The sequence below is a fragment of the Equus asinus genome, chromosome 1 (genome assembly GCF_041296235.1).
Source record: "Equus asinus isolate D_3611 breed Donkey chromosome 1, EquAss-T2T_v2, whole genome shotgun sequence".
Classification (NCBI taxonomy): Eukaryota; Metazoa; Chordata; class Mammalia; order Perissodactyla; family Equidae; genus Equus; species Equus asinus.
In genome coordinates this window covers 125,233,821-125,248,030 of record NC_091790.1, presented here as the reverse complement: position 1 = coordinate 125,248,030, position 14,210 = coordinate 125,233,821, and the positions used below count along the sequence as shown (strand labels likewise).

General features: G+C 50.3%; 1 protein-coding gene across 1 annotated transcript; it reads left to right on the top strand.

Annotated features, from left to right (window-relative positions):
- Window positions 1-1,916: 1,916 nt before the first annotated feature.
- LOC106837209 (UL16-binding protein 2-like) lies at window positions 1,917-10,906 on the top strand. The gene is made up of 5 exons (XM_014850624.3): window positions 1,917-2,140; window positions 5,404-5,667; window positions 5,902-6,177; window positions 6,831-6,963; window positions 8,660-10,906. Exons 1-4 carry the CDS (start codon window positions 2,062-2,064, stop codon window positions 6,944-6,946), a joined length of 735 nt encoding a protein of 244 aa, XP_014706110.1. The 5' UTR covers window positions 1,917-2,061; the 3' UTR covers window positions 6,947-6,963; window positions 8,660-10,906.
- Window positions 10,907-14,210: the final 3,304 nt, after the last annotated feature.

Sequence of the window (14,210 nt, the reverse complement as noted above, 5' to 3'; positions counted from 1 at the left end):
GGCAGGCCTGACTTTGCTAAACCGCTTTAGCATCAACAGGCCCTAAGCCTTGGTGTGAGCCCCTCCCCTTTCCCACTGGCCTTCCAGTGAGGAGATGGCAGAACTCAGGGCTGAGCTTGTCCAAGCTCTAGCCAGCAAGTGATAGGAGGTCTTATTCACTTGGTCTCATTTCCACGATGAGAAAGTTCAGTGATTTGGCAGGGGTTGGGCTGGGAATTCACATTCCCCATCCTCACTCCAGGTTATCTGACACTCCCTTCCCTCTTGATGTGCTCTCAGTACCTATTACTGTAAAGATACATCCTAGGACGCCAAGGAGAATGGAGCAGGTGAGGATCACCAGGAGCATACAGGCGATGGGAGTACGGCCGTGGCCCTGGATTGGGCTGTAGCTGGGGCTGTGGTTGGTGATGCTGAAATGAAAAAGGAAGAGTGACAGCCCTTGACCAGACCCCACAATTCCTCTGAGGAGACTCCTCCTCAGCTCGTGCTGCCCTAGATGATCCAACAATGCAGACATTTTCTCCCCCTCTACATGTGGCAGCCTCTGTGACAGGCCCTGAGGTAGGGAGGGAGAGACGAGATGGGCCCTGTCCCCAAGGGGCTCACCCAGCTAATGGGGGATAGAATAACTACAGTGTAACCAATCACTGCTGCTGTGACAGAGGAGGAGGTGACACCTGAGGATGGTGGGAGAGAAGTCCTCTCAGGAGCTGACAGGTGGTATTGAAGGATTTCCAGAAATAGGCCAGGTGAAACGCAAAAGAAAAGTGAGGTTAAGAAGAGGATACAGTAGGAAGAAAAGGTGTGGAAACAACGATGTCCTCACGTTTGGGGTCAGCCAGAAATCCACGGTGAGTGGACGAGAGGCACGTGCAGTGAGCAAGAGATGTCAGGAGGTGAGAAGGGAAAGGAAAGAAGGGAAAACCTACCTATGGCCCTAATTTTCCAAAGAAGGGCTCAGCAAGGATGGATCACTCATTCACACACACACGGAAGGTGAGGTATTTAGCTCTTGTCTCCAGAGAGCTACCACTTCCTCCTCTTCTCAGGTACCTGTTGTCTCCAGCATTTTCTCCCAGTGCACCAGGAAACTTTCAAGACAGCTCCTGCAGTCTCCCATGGAGATCTTCCTGAAGAACTCGGTCACACCCTGTCACTCTCCTGCTTCTCTTTCATCCGTCTGCCTCCAGGGTGAACCTCTGTCCAGGTTCCATTCTCCAAGTAAAAAAGAAGGATTACTGTCCATCAAAGGCAAACTTGCGGGATCCTCTGGTGCGTCCACTGGCTTTACGGGACTCATCGGCCTGCCCTGCCTGGGGAGAGGGTCTCTCCCTCACTCCTGCGGGAAAGAGGTCAGCCTCTGGTCTGGAGGAATCCTTTGCCACCCCTCCAGTGTCCACCCACTCTGGGCCCCTTTGTATCTGCCCTCCTCTCTCCTCCACGGCCTGCCCTTTCTGCTGGGCTACTTGGGAAGGACCAACATCCTTTTTTTTTTTTCACATCAGTACAACAAATGCGCCTAACCCCCCAATCTGCTCTCTCCTGCACTTGGGCTTTCTCACGTGGCCCTGTCTGCCTGAGTGTCTGGTTTAATGTTAAGCAGTTGCTGTCTAAGAAGTGCTCACGTCTGGTAGACCCCGGTGACATTGAACTGAGGCAGGATGTGTCGCTGTCCTCTCAGCCACCCAGCACGTTCCTCCGGGTACCTCTGCCCCACGGCCCGCCCACCTGCTCCTTGGTGGCTCTGTACTAGCTCCTGAAATGTTTCTGTTTTTTCTCCTTCTGCCTTCCCCTCCACTCCCCATTCCCAATCCTTCCTGCGTTTCTTAATAGAGACGGGAAAAGAGAGCGGGGAAGGAGACCGGGCGGGAGAAAGAACTGAGAGGCAGCAGGCGGGGTCGGAAACTTTTCCGGAACTACTTAGCCCCAAATTAGGCGCGGTGGGCGGGCCCGGGGCGGAGCTACAAGCACTTAACTGAGGCCCCAAAGGACACTGACTCGCTCCCTGCCCGACAATCGGTGACCACGCTGTGTGTCCCCGTCCGCCTGCAGGTAGCGATGGCGCGGACTGCAGGCTCCAAGTTCGCGTTCGTCCTCCTGCTCCTGCTGCAGGACTGTCCCCGGACGGCGCGCGGCGGTGAGTTCGGGATGGAAGCTTCGAGGGGATGGGGGGGGGGGGGCGGTTCGGGCACCGGAGTTCGAGAATCCTCTCGCCAGTGGTACCGCCGTCCCCTGCTCAAGTCCTCTCAGCGGGCTCCTTTCCACTTTGGTGGCCGCTGGGGGGTGATTGTCACCATAGGGGCAAGGGGAGGTCCCGAAAAGAGGCGACTTGGGCGAATAAGGAATGCGGGAGAGGCTGGCTCCCTTGCCGAGTGGTTAAGTTCGGGCGCTCCGCTCCGGCGGCCCAGGGTTCGGATCCTGGGCACGGACATGGCACCGCTCGTCAGGCCACGTTGAGGCAGCGTCCCACATCCCACAACTAGAAGGGCCTGCAACTCGGATATACAGCTGTGTACGGGGCGGGGGGGGGGGGGGGGGGGGGAGGTGCCAAGATTTAAAAAGAGAAGCTGGAGAAGAAACTGATGAAGAAATGCGGGAGAATGGGAGGAGCGAGAGCGGGGGAGGGCGGGGCGGGAAAGCCGGCTGAAGCCGCTCGGGCCCAGCCCGGCCGCCTGGCCCTCGGAAAGCCGGAGACCAGACCTGGCGCCCCGGGGCGTGGCCTGGATGGGGCGTTCCCGCAGGGAGGCAAACCCCAGACGCTGCCTGCCCTCCGGTGCTCGCACAGCTCTCCCCACACAGCCTCCATCCTGTCCCCTGTCTTCCACCGGGCACTTCCCAGCGCGCTTGGCCGTGGCTCACCCCATGTGAAGCCTCGGCCACTGTCCCTCAGGAGTGCCTACTCCTCCACCCCAACTCATATCCTTTCACCGCCCACCTCAGCCGGTCCCATGCACCCCAGGGCCTCCAACACCTTCCCACTCATGGTGACCCTAATCACCTCAAGTGCAAAAGCAGCCAGAGACAATATGCAAAGGATGGGGGCCCAGACATGGCCTTTGTTTTGCTGGCCCCAGATTTAGGGTATATGCGGGGTCCCTGATATGGGTGCCCCGTCCCCTAGGGAATCATCTCCAAGAAGCCTCAGCTGTGTGCTGAGGAGCCAGAAAGGCGCCCTGTCCTGCCTGTGGCTCTGGGTGGAGTGAATGTGACAGCATGTGGGTCCTACAGGTGTGGGCACTGCTCCCTTCCTTTCTGTAGAGTGGATTCCTCTGTCTAAAGGGATGATAAGGGACACTCCATGAAGCCACAGGTGGGATGCAACACTTCTGGTGTCAGGATCTGGGCCACCTACTTGTGCACGTTATTTGTTCCCTGTGGCCCTGCTCATGCCAATGCCAGAAGAATCGCTTCTATGTTATGCCCACAGGGCCTGTCTGATGTAGTGACACTCCTGATGGGCAATTCTGATATCTCACGGCCAGAGGGCTCATCTCTGCCAGGCCTCAGGACCACCCAGGAGCCACTTTCCAATGGCGGGAATTTCCCTCTGCCAGTAGCATGGCTGTGCTTCTGGCCCTATGGGTCTGTGTCATGATCCTCCAATCAGGAATGCCATGAGTTGAGTAGTTGCAACAGACCTATGGTCTGCAAAGTCTGAAATATTTAGTATAGAGCCATTTACAAAGAGTCTTCAGACCAAGCTGTTCAGAAATGGACAGAGGATGGGGATCACAGCCCTGCATCCTTTAAGGTTTTGAGGTGGGTTCTAATCCAGGATAAGATCCTGTTCTAACATTCTATTTAGAGCAAAGGGAAGACAGTGTGAGAAGACTGTACTTGAACTCCCTACTATGTAGCCCTCACCCCACAAGTAACTCAAAAAATATATTGATTTTTCATTCCTGTTACAAATCTGGGGAATGTGAAATGACCACTGCGTGGATCTGTAGGCCAATGACACCACTGTGACAGGACCTGGGACAAGTATCTATTCGTTTCTGGCCCCCCTGTGCACCACTTCAATAACAGGGGCCCATGATGATGGTTCTGATCCCCACGATGGTGTTAATTCACACACGAGGTCCAATTTGGGTGTGTGGGTCACTTCTGCTTCCCAGTGCACACTTACCCGAGTAAACAGCCATATGGCTCTTTGGGGGAGGCCAGAAAGGCTTCTGCACTTCCTGGCCTGTTGTTAGATCCCTCCTCATTGGAATCTGGCCTCTCCTTCTAGTAATGGGTTCTGAGAAGTGGTTTAGTTCCAGAAACAGGGCAAAGGATCCAGACTTTTTGTTCGATGGCTGCTTTCAGCCTCCTGATCATCCACCCTTGTGTTTTGTCTTTGTTTGCTTTAAATATGTAAATCCACTAGTGAGTGAACTGCTTGCCAGCCCATCCATTTTGCCTGTAGGATCGCCCCGTTCTATTAGCCGTAGTCACAGCTCTCTGTGGTTGAGGTCTTGGCTGGGGTTCTGCTCTTCCTAATCATGTTGATCATTGCACCCACTTTGCTCCTGACATAGAGCACCTCCACCTAGCATCTATTAATTCAACGTTTTCCATCCTTATTACCTCTAGAAGGCTAGTGGGGGAACGCCATCTCCTACCGCCATTCCTGACCTTCAGGAAAAGTAATTACTGAGCTTTTTGAGCATTCTGTTGCCCTTCTCATCCATGCTTTCCTCACAGGCTTGGGAAACAGAGTTCTTCAGGCTTTCCCACGGAGCACAGCTGACTGGACACTTTTCTGTCTTTTCATATTGTATCCACCCTGACATGTGCACTTCTCTGAGACATTTGAGCCCTTCCTCTACCCCCTGCCTCAGAAATTCGGGGTTTTCTATGTCATGCAATGATGTGGGCAATCCCTTTTTTGAAACTTCCAAGCCATCCTAGTAGCAGACAAGCACCATCTCCCAGCGCCTTGCTAAATCCTGTGGCCCATAATTGCAAACTCTCTTCTCCAACGTTGGGTTCTATCCTCTCCCCACCCCCAAGGTGATCCGGTTTCCTCAGGAGCAGCCTCCTATAATCTCTCTCATGTCCCCACAGGACATGAGAGGTTGGATTGGGCTAGGTTCTGATAATCCTCTGGTAGCTAGGCTTTTCCTCTGTGGATGCCAGTCACGTCCCTGGAAAGGTTATGGGCTGACTGATGCTGGGTATCAGCCTGGTATGCAGAGAGGATGTCTCTGGATATGTGGTATCTTCCCAGGCAGAGACTTCCTCCTCCACCTCAAGCAAGGGAGGAGCACTGGCCTTTAACTTGTGAGGCTGAGGGGCCTGGCAGGGGCAGTCCTTACTCTGCCATCCCAGCCCTTGGCTGTCACAGAGATGGGGGCAATGCCTAGGAACTCTTTTCACCCAAGTCCAAAGCTCACCTGTGTTTTTCCTTCACAGAGAATCATGCTCTTTCCTATACCATCACTGTCATTCCTAAGCCCAGATTTGGACAACCCTGGTGTGAGGTTCAAGGCGAGGTCAGTGGGAACAAGTTTCTGTCCTATGACTGTGGTAGCAAGAAGTTCCAACCCATCGGTCCTCTGGGGTTGAAGGTGAACAATACAGAGGCCTGGAAGAAACAGTCAGAAGCTCTGACAGACCTGGTGGAAGAGCTCAGAAAGACACTGCTTGACATCAAACCAGAGATTGCCACAACCAGCGGTGAGTCTGGAAGGCTCAGGGCAGAAGTAGAACAGTTTCCGTAGGGTTAGGGAGCTATGGTGTTTGTGTAAAAATTGGAAGTTGGTCCCACACAGGAGACTCAGCAGCCAGAGCAGACATAGAACACAGAGCAGGACCAGGAGATACAAAGGGGCCCAGAGAGTGGATGCTGGGGAGGGTTAGGGGGAAAGAATTTCTCAAGACCAGACGCTGACCTCTTTCCATGGGGGACAGACCCTCTCCCCCTGCAGGGCAGGATGCTGTGCCAGTGTAAAGCCAATGGACACACCAGCGGATCCTGGGAGTTTGGCTTCAATGGACAGATATCCCTCCTCTTTGACTCAGAGAACAGAAAGTGGACAGTGGTTCAACCTGGAGGCGAACTATTGCAAGGGACATTGGCCAATGATAGATATATAACCAAGTTGCTCATAAAGATCTCAAATGGAGACTGTAGCAAGTGGCTTGAGCAATTTTTGAAGCACTGGGAGAAAATGCTGGAGACAACAGGTAACGGAGAGAAGGAGGAAGTGGTACCTCTTTTTAAATGAGATCGACCTACCCCATCGTGCGTGTGTGTGTGTGTGTATGTGAAAGGGTGATCCATCCATGGTGAGTTCTTCTTAGGAGAATAGTGGCCATGGGTTGGTTCTACCATCCTTCCTTTCCCTTCTCACTCCTGGCATCTCTTCCTCATTGCACATGCCTCTCGTCCACTCACCGTGGATTTCTGGCTGACCCCAAACATGAGGGCATCATTCTGTTTCCAGATCTTTTCTTCTTACTGTTCCCTCTTCTTAGCCTCACTTTTCTTTCTCATCTCACCTGGCCTCTTTCTGGAAATCCTTCAATACCACCGTAAATTTAAACTGAGAGGACTTCTCTACCACCATCCTCATGTGTCACCTCCCCTTCGGTCACAGCAGGAAGGACTGGTCACATTGTCACCCTTGCTTTCCCCATTAGCTGCATAAGTCTCTTAGGCACAGGGCCCAGCTCCTCTCCCCCTTCCTACCTCAGGACTTGTCACAGCGGCTGCCACAGCATAAGGGTAGAAAATGTCTGCATTATAGGTGTCTGGGGCAGCAGGGGCTGAGGAGAAGTCTCCTCAGAGGAGATTTGAGGTCTGGACAAAAGCTGTCACTCTTCCTTTTCCATTTCAGCATCACCAACCACGGTCCCAGCTACAGCCCAATCCAGGGCCACAGCCATCATGCCCACCGCCTGGATCTTCCTGGTGACCCTCACCTGCTCTATTCTCCTTGGCCTCTTAGGCTGAGTCCTTCAGAGTAACAGGTACCAAGAGCAGATTGAGTGGGAAGCAAGGGGCAGATAGCCTGGTATGAGAATGGAGAAAAGTGACTTCCCACTCCCTTGGCAAATAGCCTGAACCTTCTCATCCTGGAAATGAGACCAAGTGAAGAAGACTGTAATAGCCAGGGTTCTCCTGAGGAACAGAATCATTAGGAGATGATGCAGAGATAGGAATTGAGATAGATAATAATTGAGAATTATTATTACCTAGAGGCCTGACAACCAGGAAAACAATGGCATAAGCCACAGTCTAGGTCCAAAGGCCCAAAACCCAGCAGCACGATGACCTTGTCCCCAGCCAGGAGAAGGACATCCCAGCTCAAACTGAGAGCAAATTCGCCCTTCCTCTGCCTGTTTGTGCTATTCAGGCCCTCATGGATTGGATGATGCCCACCCTCATTGGTGAGGGCCAGCTTCTTTACTCAGTCTACTGATTCAAATACTAATCTCTTCAGGAAACAGTCTCACAGACAAACCAGAAAGAATGTTCTACCAGCTATCAGGACATCCTTTAGCCCAGTCAAGTTGACATATAGAGTTAACCAGGACAAAGACCTCATATTACTTGATAGCGATTACTCAGGCAAGTTCAACATTGAGTTCTGATTAACTCCTCACTGTCAGAGGCCAGTGGGAAAGTACAGGAGTTCACATCAAGGTTGGTGGCCTGTTGATGCCAAAGAGATTTGGCAAAATCAGGCCTAACTCACACCAGATCCTCCCTTTGGAGGGGCTCACGTTGGGGAGGGAGGCAGCAGGAACACAAGGCATGGGCAACACGCAGTTAGGTGAGAGCAGCAGGGCAGCTCCCAGGATGTGTCACAGGGAAGGGACTCCATCCAGATGCACAGAGGAGAGGGGCCTGGGCCTAATCCCAGGAGCAGGGGTGGGGAGGCCTTGCAGATCCAACTAAAAGAGCTGGAGTTTAAGACTGCGTTCCCACAGAAAGAGGGCTAGGCGATGGCAGGTAAGGCATAAGGCGAACAGTAGAGACTGTCAGGATGAGACTGGAAGGAGGTCAGTTCGCCATGGACACCTGGGAATCCTGGCCCAGCCTTGGTGCAGTCACCCGGAAGCCAACCTCATGCTGTAGACCCCAGATCCTGAGGCTCAGAGTGGCTGCTGCCTGGAGCAGAGGTGACTCAGGAGACAGGTGGGGCTGAGCTGCTGTTGTAGTTGAACACTCACAGCTCAGGGTAGCCAGGAAAGGCTGGGGTGGGACAGACACCCTCACACGCAGGGCCTATGAGCTGCTGGCAGGGTGAGGAGAGGTTAGAGAGGAGGAGAAAGAGGATCTTTGCCTGCAGCCCTCCCAGTGCTGGAGGAACCAGGATCCAGGCCCCTCTCTGCACAGGGGCTGCCACGGGGTCCCCTAGGCCTTCCCACTGGAGGGAGGATCAGGATCCAAGTAACAGGAACAGACTGAATCATTACTCACTTCAGTCCTGAGCCCCAAAGTGCTGTAGCAGGGCCCGGGGGTGACACTGTCATGTGGGAAAGGAGGGAGGCGGTTGGCCCAGGGTGCAGGACCCAGGGGTGGGGGTACGTGGGTAGGGAACTCCATGACCCTCAGTGAGGGTGGGATTCTGACATGGGGGGTGACTGGGGAGGGGTGGCCCCAGGAGAACCAACCCAGGATTTCCTCAGTCACTGGGACAAACTTCTGTTTCCCTTTTAGAGGCTGGAGTTGCTACCTAGAAACCCCTGGGTGTCTGCCTTCGTTCCTCCACTCTCCCTTCTGGTTGGCGGCCTTGCCATCACCTGCTCTTCCTCTCTCCACCACCAGGAGTTTCAGCCCCTACAGCAAAGGCAGAGGCCCCAGGAGTCCTGATGACCAAGGAGATGCAGCATTGCATTCCCTTTATGCACTTGGCTGATAATCTGCTTGACACTTTATCTAAACATCGGGCCATTTCTCTTGGTGCTAAGTGTTGGGATTTCTGCACTGAGCCTCCAAACTGCTCGAACAAGAATCTCAACCCAGAGACTATTTTCCACCTTCTCTCTGGTTGTGCAAAATCAGCTGCATCTCTACATCCTGACCCTGTTCTTGTACATGATATTGCCAGAAAAATATCGTGTGAGACTGCAGAACTTCCGGGATTCTTTCTGTGTCCTGAGAAACAACCTCATGTCTTTTAAACAGAATGAGATTATATTTATGATTGTTTCCTTCAGTAATTTATTGCCCTGTCATGGATATTTAAGTGAACATCTTGTTTTTTAAAAAATTATTTCAGAATTTCATTTTATAACCCAATAGAGGTGTAGTGGCATTCACTCTTTGTCCATATCATGGAGTAAGTAAAACCAGTGATTCTGCTAAATTACTTATGGAAACAGAGAACTGAAGGACCACTTGTAAATTATCTATCAAGCAGGACATCTGTCAGTCTCAAACGTAATCCTGACACCCTGATGCAAGCAAATATTCTGGGACTTAAACAAGGAGAATCTTTCTGATTTCAGCCCAGATCCTCCACCCCAGCAGTGACTGTCCTGTGATCCCTCCACCCTGACTTGCCTCCTTCAGTGAGAAGTCAGTCTTCACAGCAGAAACATCTCTACTTCTAAATGGTATTTTATTCCTCCATGGACAAAGGATGAGTATCCAGAATATGTAAAGAGCTCCTAGAAATAAACTGGAACAAGTCTGATTCTTCAAAGATACGGGGAAAATGATATAAGGAGTTAATACATGGCAAATAAGCCCATGAAAAGATGGAAAATCTCACAAATAATCAACAATACTATTATTAGGGGACCAGCCCCGTGGCTGAGTGGTTAAGTTCCTGCACTCTGCTTTGGCTGCCTGGGGTTTCACTGGTTTGGATCCTGGGCGCGGACATGGCACCACTTGTCAGGCCATGCTGAGGCAGCATCCCACATGCCACAACTAGAAGGGCCCACAACTAGAATATACAACTATGTACTGGGGGACTTTGGGGAGAAGAAAGAGAAAAAAAAAAGATTGGCAACAGATGTTAGCTCAGGTGCCAATCTTAAAAAAATAACAAAAAGAATACTGTAATTAGAAGGAGAAGAAGATACCCTCATATGCCCATGAGAGTGACAAATATTTCTAAATATATCAACACTCACCAGTGGACAGGAAATGGAACACCAGGAATTCTCTTGCATTGTTTTTATGACTCAACCTTAAAATACTGTATGATTTTACAATATCTAGTGAGGTGGAAGATATGTTCATCCTCCTTCACAGCAGTCTGAGTGTTCGTTCCAGTCTTACAAATATGTACCCAAGAGCCTGTACCTATATGGTTCCTTATTGCAGTGGTGTTGTCATAGCAAAAATGTAGCAACAACCTAAATTTCCAGAGAAAAGGAGCATATATTAAAAATGTTGATGAAAGATTTCTGTTCTCTTTACATCAGACTTGATCATCTGAACACATGCCAAAAGTCAAACAACCAAAAGGCTGGATGAAAAAGTTTAAATCTTTCAAGTGTGTTAATGAGGACTTCTGATTGACATGCAATCAAAGTGGCCACCTCAATACAAATCTCCCCACTTTCCTGTAAAAATCATACAGACCAACAAAAGGGGCAAAGGAAACACACTTGACCCACATCTTCAGCATGAGGAGGAGACTGAAAATCCCTAAAGCCATCAGACCCCTGAGCTAGAAAGGACAAAGTTGGTGAAAATTGAATGGCATCTAAGGGTTAAATGGCTGGAATGTGTCAACATGAATTCTGTTTTGATGACTGTATTCTGGCAATCTAGGAGATGCCCTAGTGTAAGAAACATGCACTAACATACTTGGCAGTGATGGGACATCAGAGTGACAGCTTGCTCTGAAATGGTTCCGGAGGAGAGTTTTCTGTAACTGCAGCCCCAACTTTCTGTAAGTTTCTTCTTATTTCAAAACATGTTTTAAGTTATTAAAAATGGATTTAAGACAGAAGTTGTTTTCAGAATTTGATATAAGAAGATACCTAAATAAATACCATGGAGAAGATAAAACTGTACGCCTCCCAGTCTCCACCTCAGATCTGGCTCCTTTCTACAGGCGGGTCCTCCCCCCGTGTTCCCTTCTCACCCTTCTGTGCTGTGGCCTTCCTCAGCTTCTCCCTCCTTGACCTCATTAGCATGGTCAGTCCAGGCTTTTCTAGAGACAGAGGGTGCTAAGGCCAGGAATGTGGAGTGTGCAAATTCACTGTTACAGATCCTGACCCTCACTTGGATGCAGGACCTGGCAGGTAACATAGTCAGAGATAAGAATTTGGCAATCCTTCTGAGATTAGATCAACCGTCTATGGGATGCGTGTGTGTTGTGCGTTCCTGGTATATTTTCCGCCTGGAACTCATGATTGCCGGAGGGATTTCCCACACATCCTCCCTGTCCCATCTCACTTCCTGACATCTCCTCTTCTCCACTAGTCTGTGCTACAACCACGCTGACCTACTCACTGGTCCTCACCATCGTGCCTCCAGGCTGTCTGCTCTGGCTTATTCCTCTGTCAGGTATTTCCTTTCCCAAAACCAAGAGCCAGTCCTGTCTTAAAGATGAACAGAAATATCATATCCCATGATGTCTTCCTGACCCTCCTCAGGCTCACTTAATTATCTCATTCTGTGTGTCCTAACACCCGAGTCCAGTGAGACTATCACACTTGTATATTTGTGCACTCCACACCTCATGTGGTCATTGGGAATAGAACGTGTCTCTTTATCTCTTTTATTACACAAGGGCTAATACATGCTATTGCTCATTCCTCTCTGATAAATTGAATTCCCTTGGGGAGCCAGAGCGGAAGGGGTCTTCTGAAGTTTGGGGCTCACTTCCCTGGACAAGCAGATTGGCCAAACCATCCCTGACTCCACGGATGCAGCCCCATCCCTGCTCAGTTCATCACTATGACCACTCCGGCCAGCTGCAGTGGGGGAACACTAATCACATTCTTCTCTTTATGAGAAGGAGGTGAGGAGCCCAGTGGCCCCTGGCTGTTGGGGAGGTCTTAGCCTATTATAAGGACTGGGGAGAGCCCATGAATCCCACCCTGTCCCCATCCATGGAGCCCTTCCCTCCCATTATTGAGAAAAATAGACAAAGGCCTCCTACCCACACAGTCATCAATTGAGCAGGAATAGCACCAATTGTCAGTAAATCCCCAGTGTCCTAAGGCTGTAGAAAGTGGAAGAGGCCTGTACCAGGGCACAGGGCCTGTCTCTGCTTGAGGACAAGGTCATGGGATAGCAGCAAATTCTGTGAGTTAACAGGTACAAAGGAGCATAGAACATTCCTGACTGAATCACTACAGGCTCCATCCCGCAGAGGCCTGCTCTGGATGGATGGACGACAAGGGACACATGAGAGGTGGAGGTGGGCAGGACTCAGACTTGGTGGGTCCACGTGATCTGTGTGTCAGGAAAAGACTCCCATGCATAGGGCTGGGGACAGGAGCCTGGGTTGAATCCCTGGGAGGAGGAAACCAGGAAGGGCCTGGTAACACCAATTCACAGGCTAGGTTAAGTAGGCAAGTGACTGGGAGGATAGGAGGAAGGCAGAAGCAAATTTCCATCTAAATAAAACCTAATGTGAAATTGTCCTAATGAGAAAAATGAAAAAAAAGTCAACGGGGGCCAGCCCTGTGGCTGAGTGGTTGGGTTCACGTGCTCCGCCTCAGTGGCCCAGGATTTCGCCAGTTTGCATCCTGGGCACAAATAATGGCACTGTTCATCAGGCCATACTGAGGCAGCGTCCCACATGCCACTACTAGAAGGACCTACAACTAGAATACACAACTATTACTGGGGGACTTTGGGGAGAAGAATAAAAAAGAAAAAAAAAGATTAGCAACAGGTGTTAGCTCAGGTGCCAATCATTAAAAAAAATCAACAAAAACAAATAGCATCCCTCTACCACTGATACATCAAGCATCACTGGATCACCTGAATCATATGCCCAAGTGCAGAGCATTCTCTTGCTCTGGGCCCCAAAACTAACAAATACCCTCTTTGTTGTGCGTGTGTGTGTATGTGTGAGAGAGAGTGACACAGAAAGAGAGAGAATCTGGTAAGAAATGCAGAATGGATGGGTGGATAGATGGATGATGGAGGGATGGATGGATAGATTATGGGCTGGATGACTTGGTGGATTTTCTCTCTAAAGCATCTATGATTCCACAGATATTTCCCAGCTATTCTTCTGACACCTTTCCTCGCTGAAAGATCTTCTTCCTCAATAATTCAAGGTCCAATAATCCTGATCTCATCCATGGTTGTCAACACTCCTAAGCTCTGTGGTTTGTGTTCATCTCTTTCCTCAGAAATCACTTTCCCCTTCTTCCCACCTGGCTAAATTTTATTTCCCCCAAGATTCATCTCCCATGAAGGCTTCACCACCCTCCTGGAGAGAATCAATCATGCCTTCTTGGGTGTTTTCAAGGCTCTGATCAGTGTGGTCCAACAAAGTATACATTTGTCTGTCTCCCTCAATAGATGTATTAGTTTCTTTAATTTTTGCAAAGTACATCCTTCATTCACTTTGTACCATCAGGGCCAAATACAGTGGTTGCCACTAGGAGAAGCTCTATAACCATGAGAGCATTGAATTGTGGTATTCTCTAACTCTGAAGGTGGGGAGGGTCTGAGATGGGCAGAGACTGGAGAGAGGCTAGCCCCAAGGGGATCTGACCTAGAGTCTTCTCAGGCCCCCAGACAAACTCTGGTTTCTCTTCTGAAGACCTGAAGATGGTGATAAGAACAGAGAGCACAACTCAAGTCAACAATATCCTTAATGACTGACAGCCATTGTTTCAACCTGTTCTTTCTCTCCTGGACCACAGCGAGCTGCCTCTTACCTGGAGGGCACCAAGGGGCCCTGGTGATTGCCAGCTCTTAGAAGGACTTTTTAAGATACTCTTTATTGATCCTCTATGTTATCCTCCTGCATCAGGAAACATGGAAAAAATATTTCATCATATCTTCCTCAATCCAACTCCACTCCCAAAGACTCCTCTTTGAGGCAATCCATCTGCATTCTGACTCCTGACCCTGTTGTGTCCTGTGCCCCTCTGCCCACAGGACCAGTCCTGTGAACACAAGGATAATCCAAGTAAAGGAATGGTGGGAGTCTGCCTACAAAATGGCTCTCAGCGATTCCTGCCTAGTACAAAAATGCACCTCAGTGTGGGAACCAGCAAGCAGGCTGCACTGGAAGGCCTTGGTGTAGAGCAGGCATGGAGATGTGCTGTCCTCCATG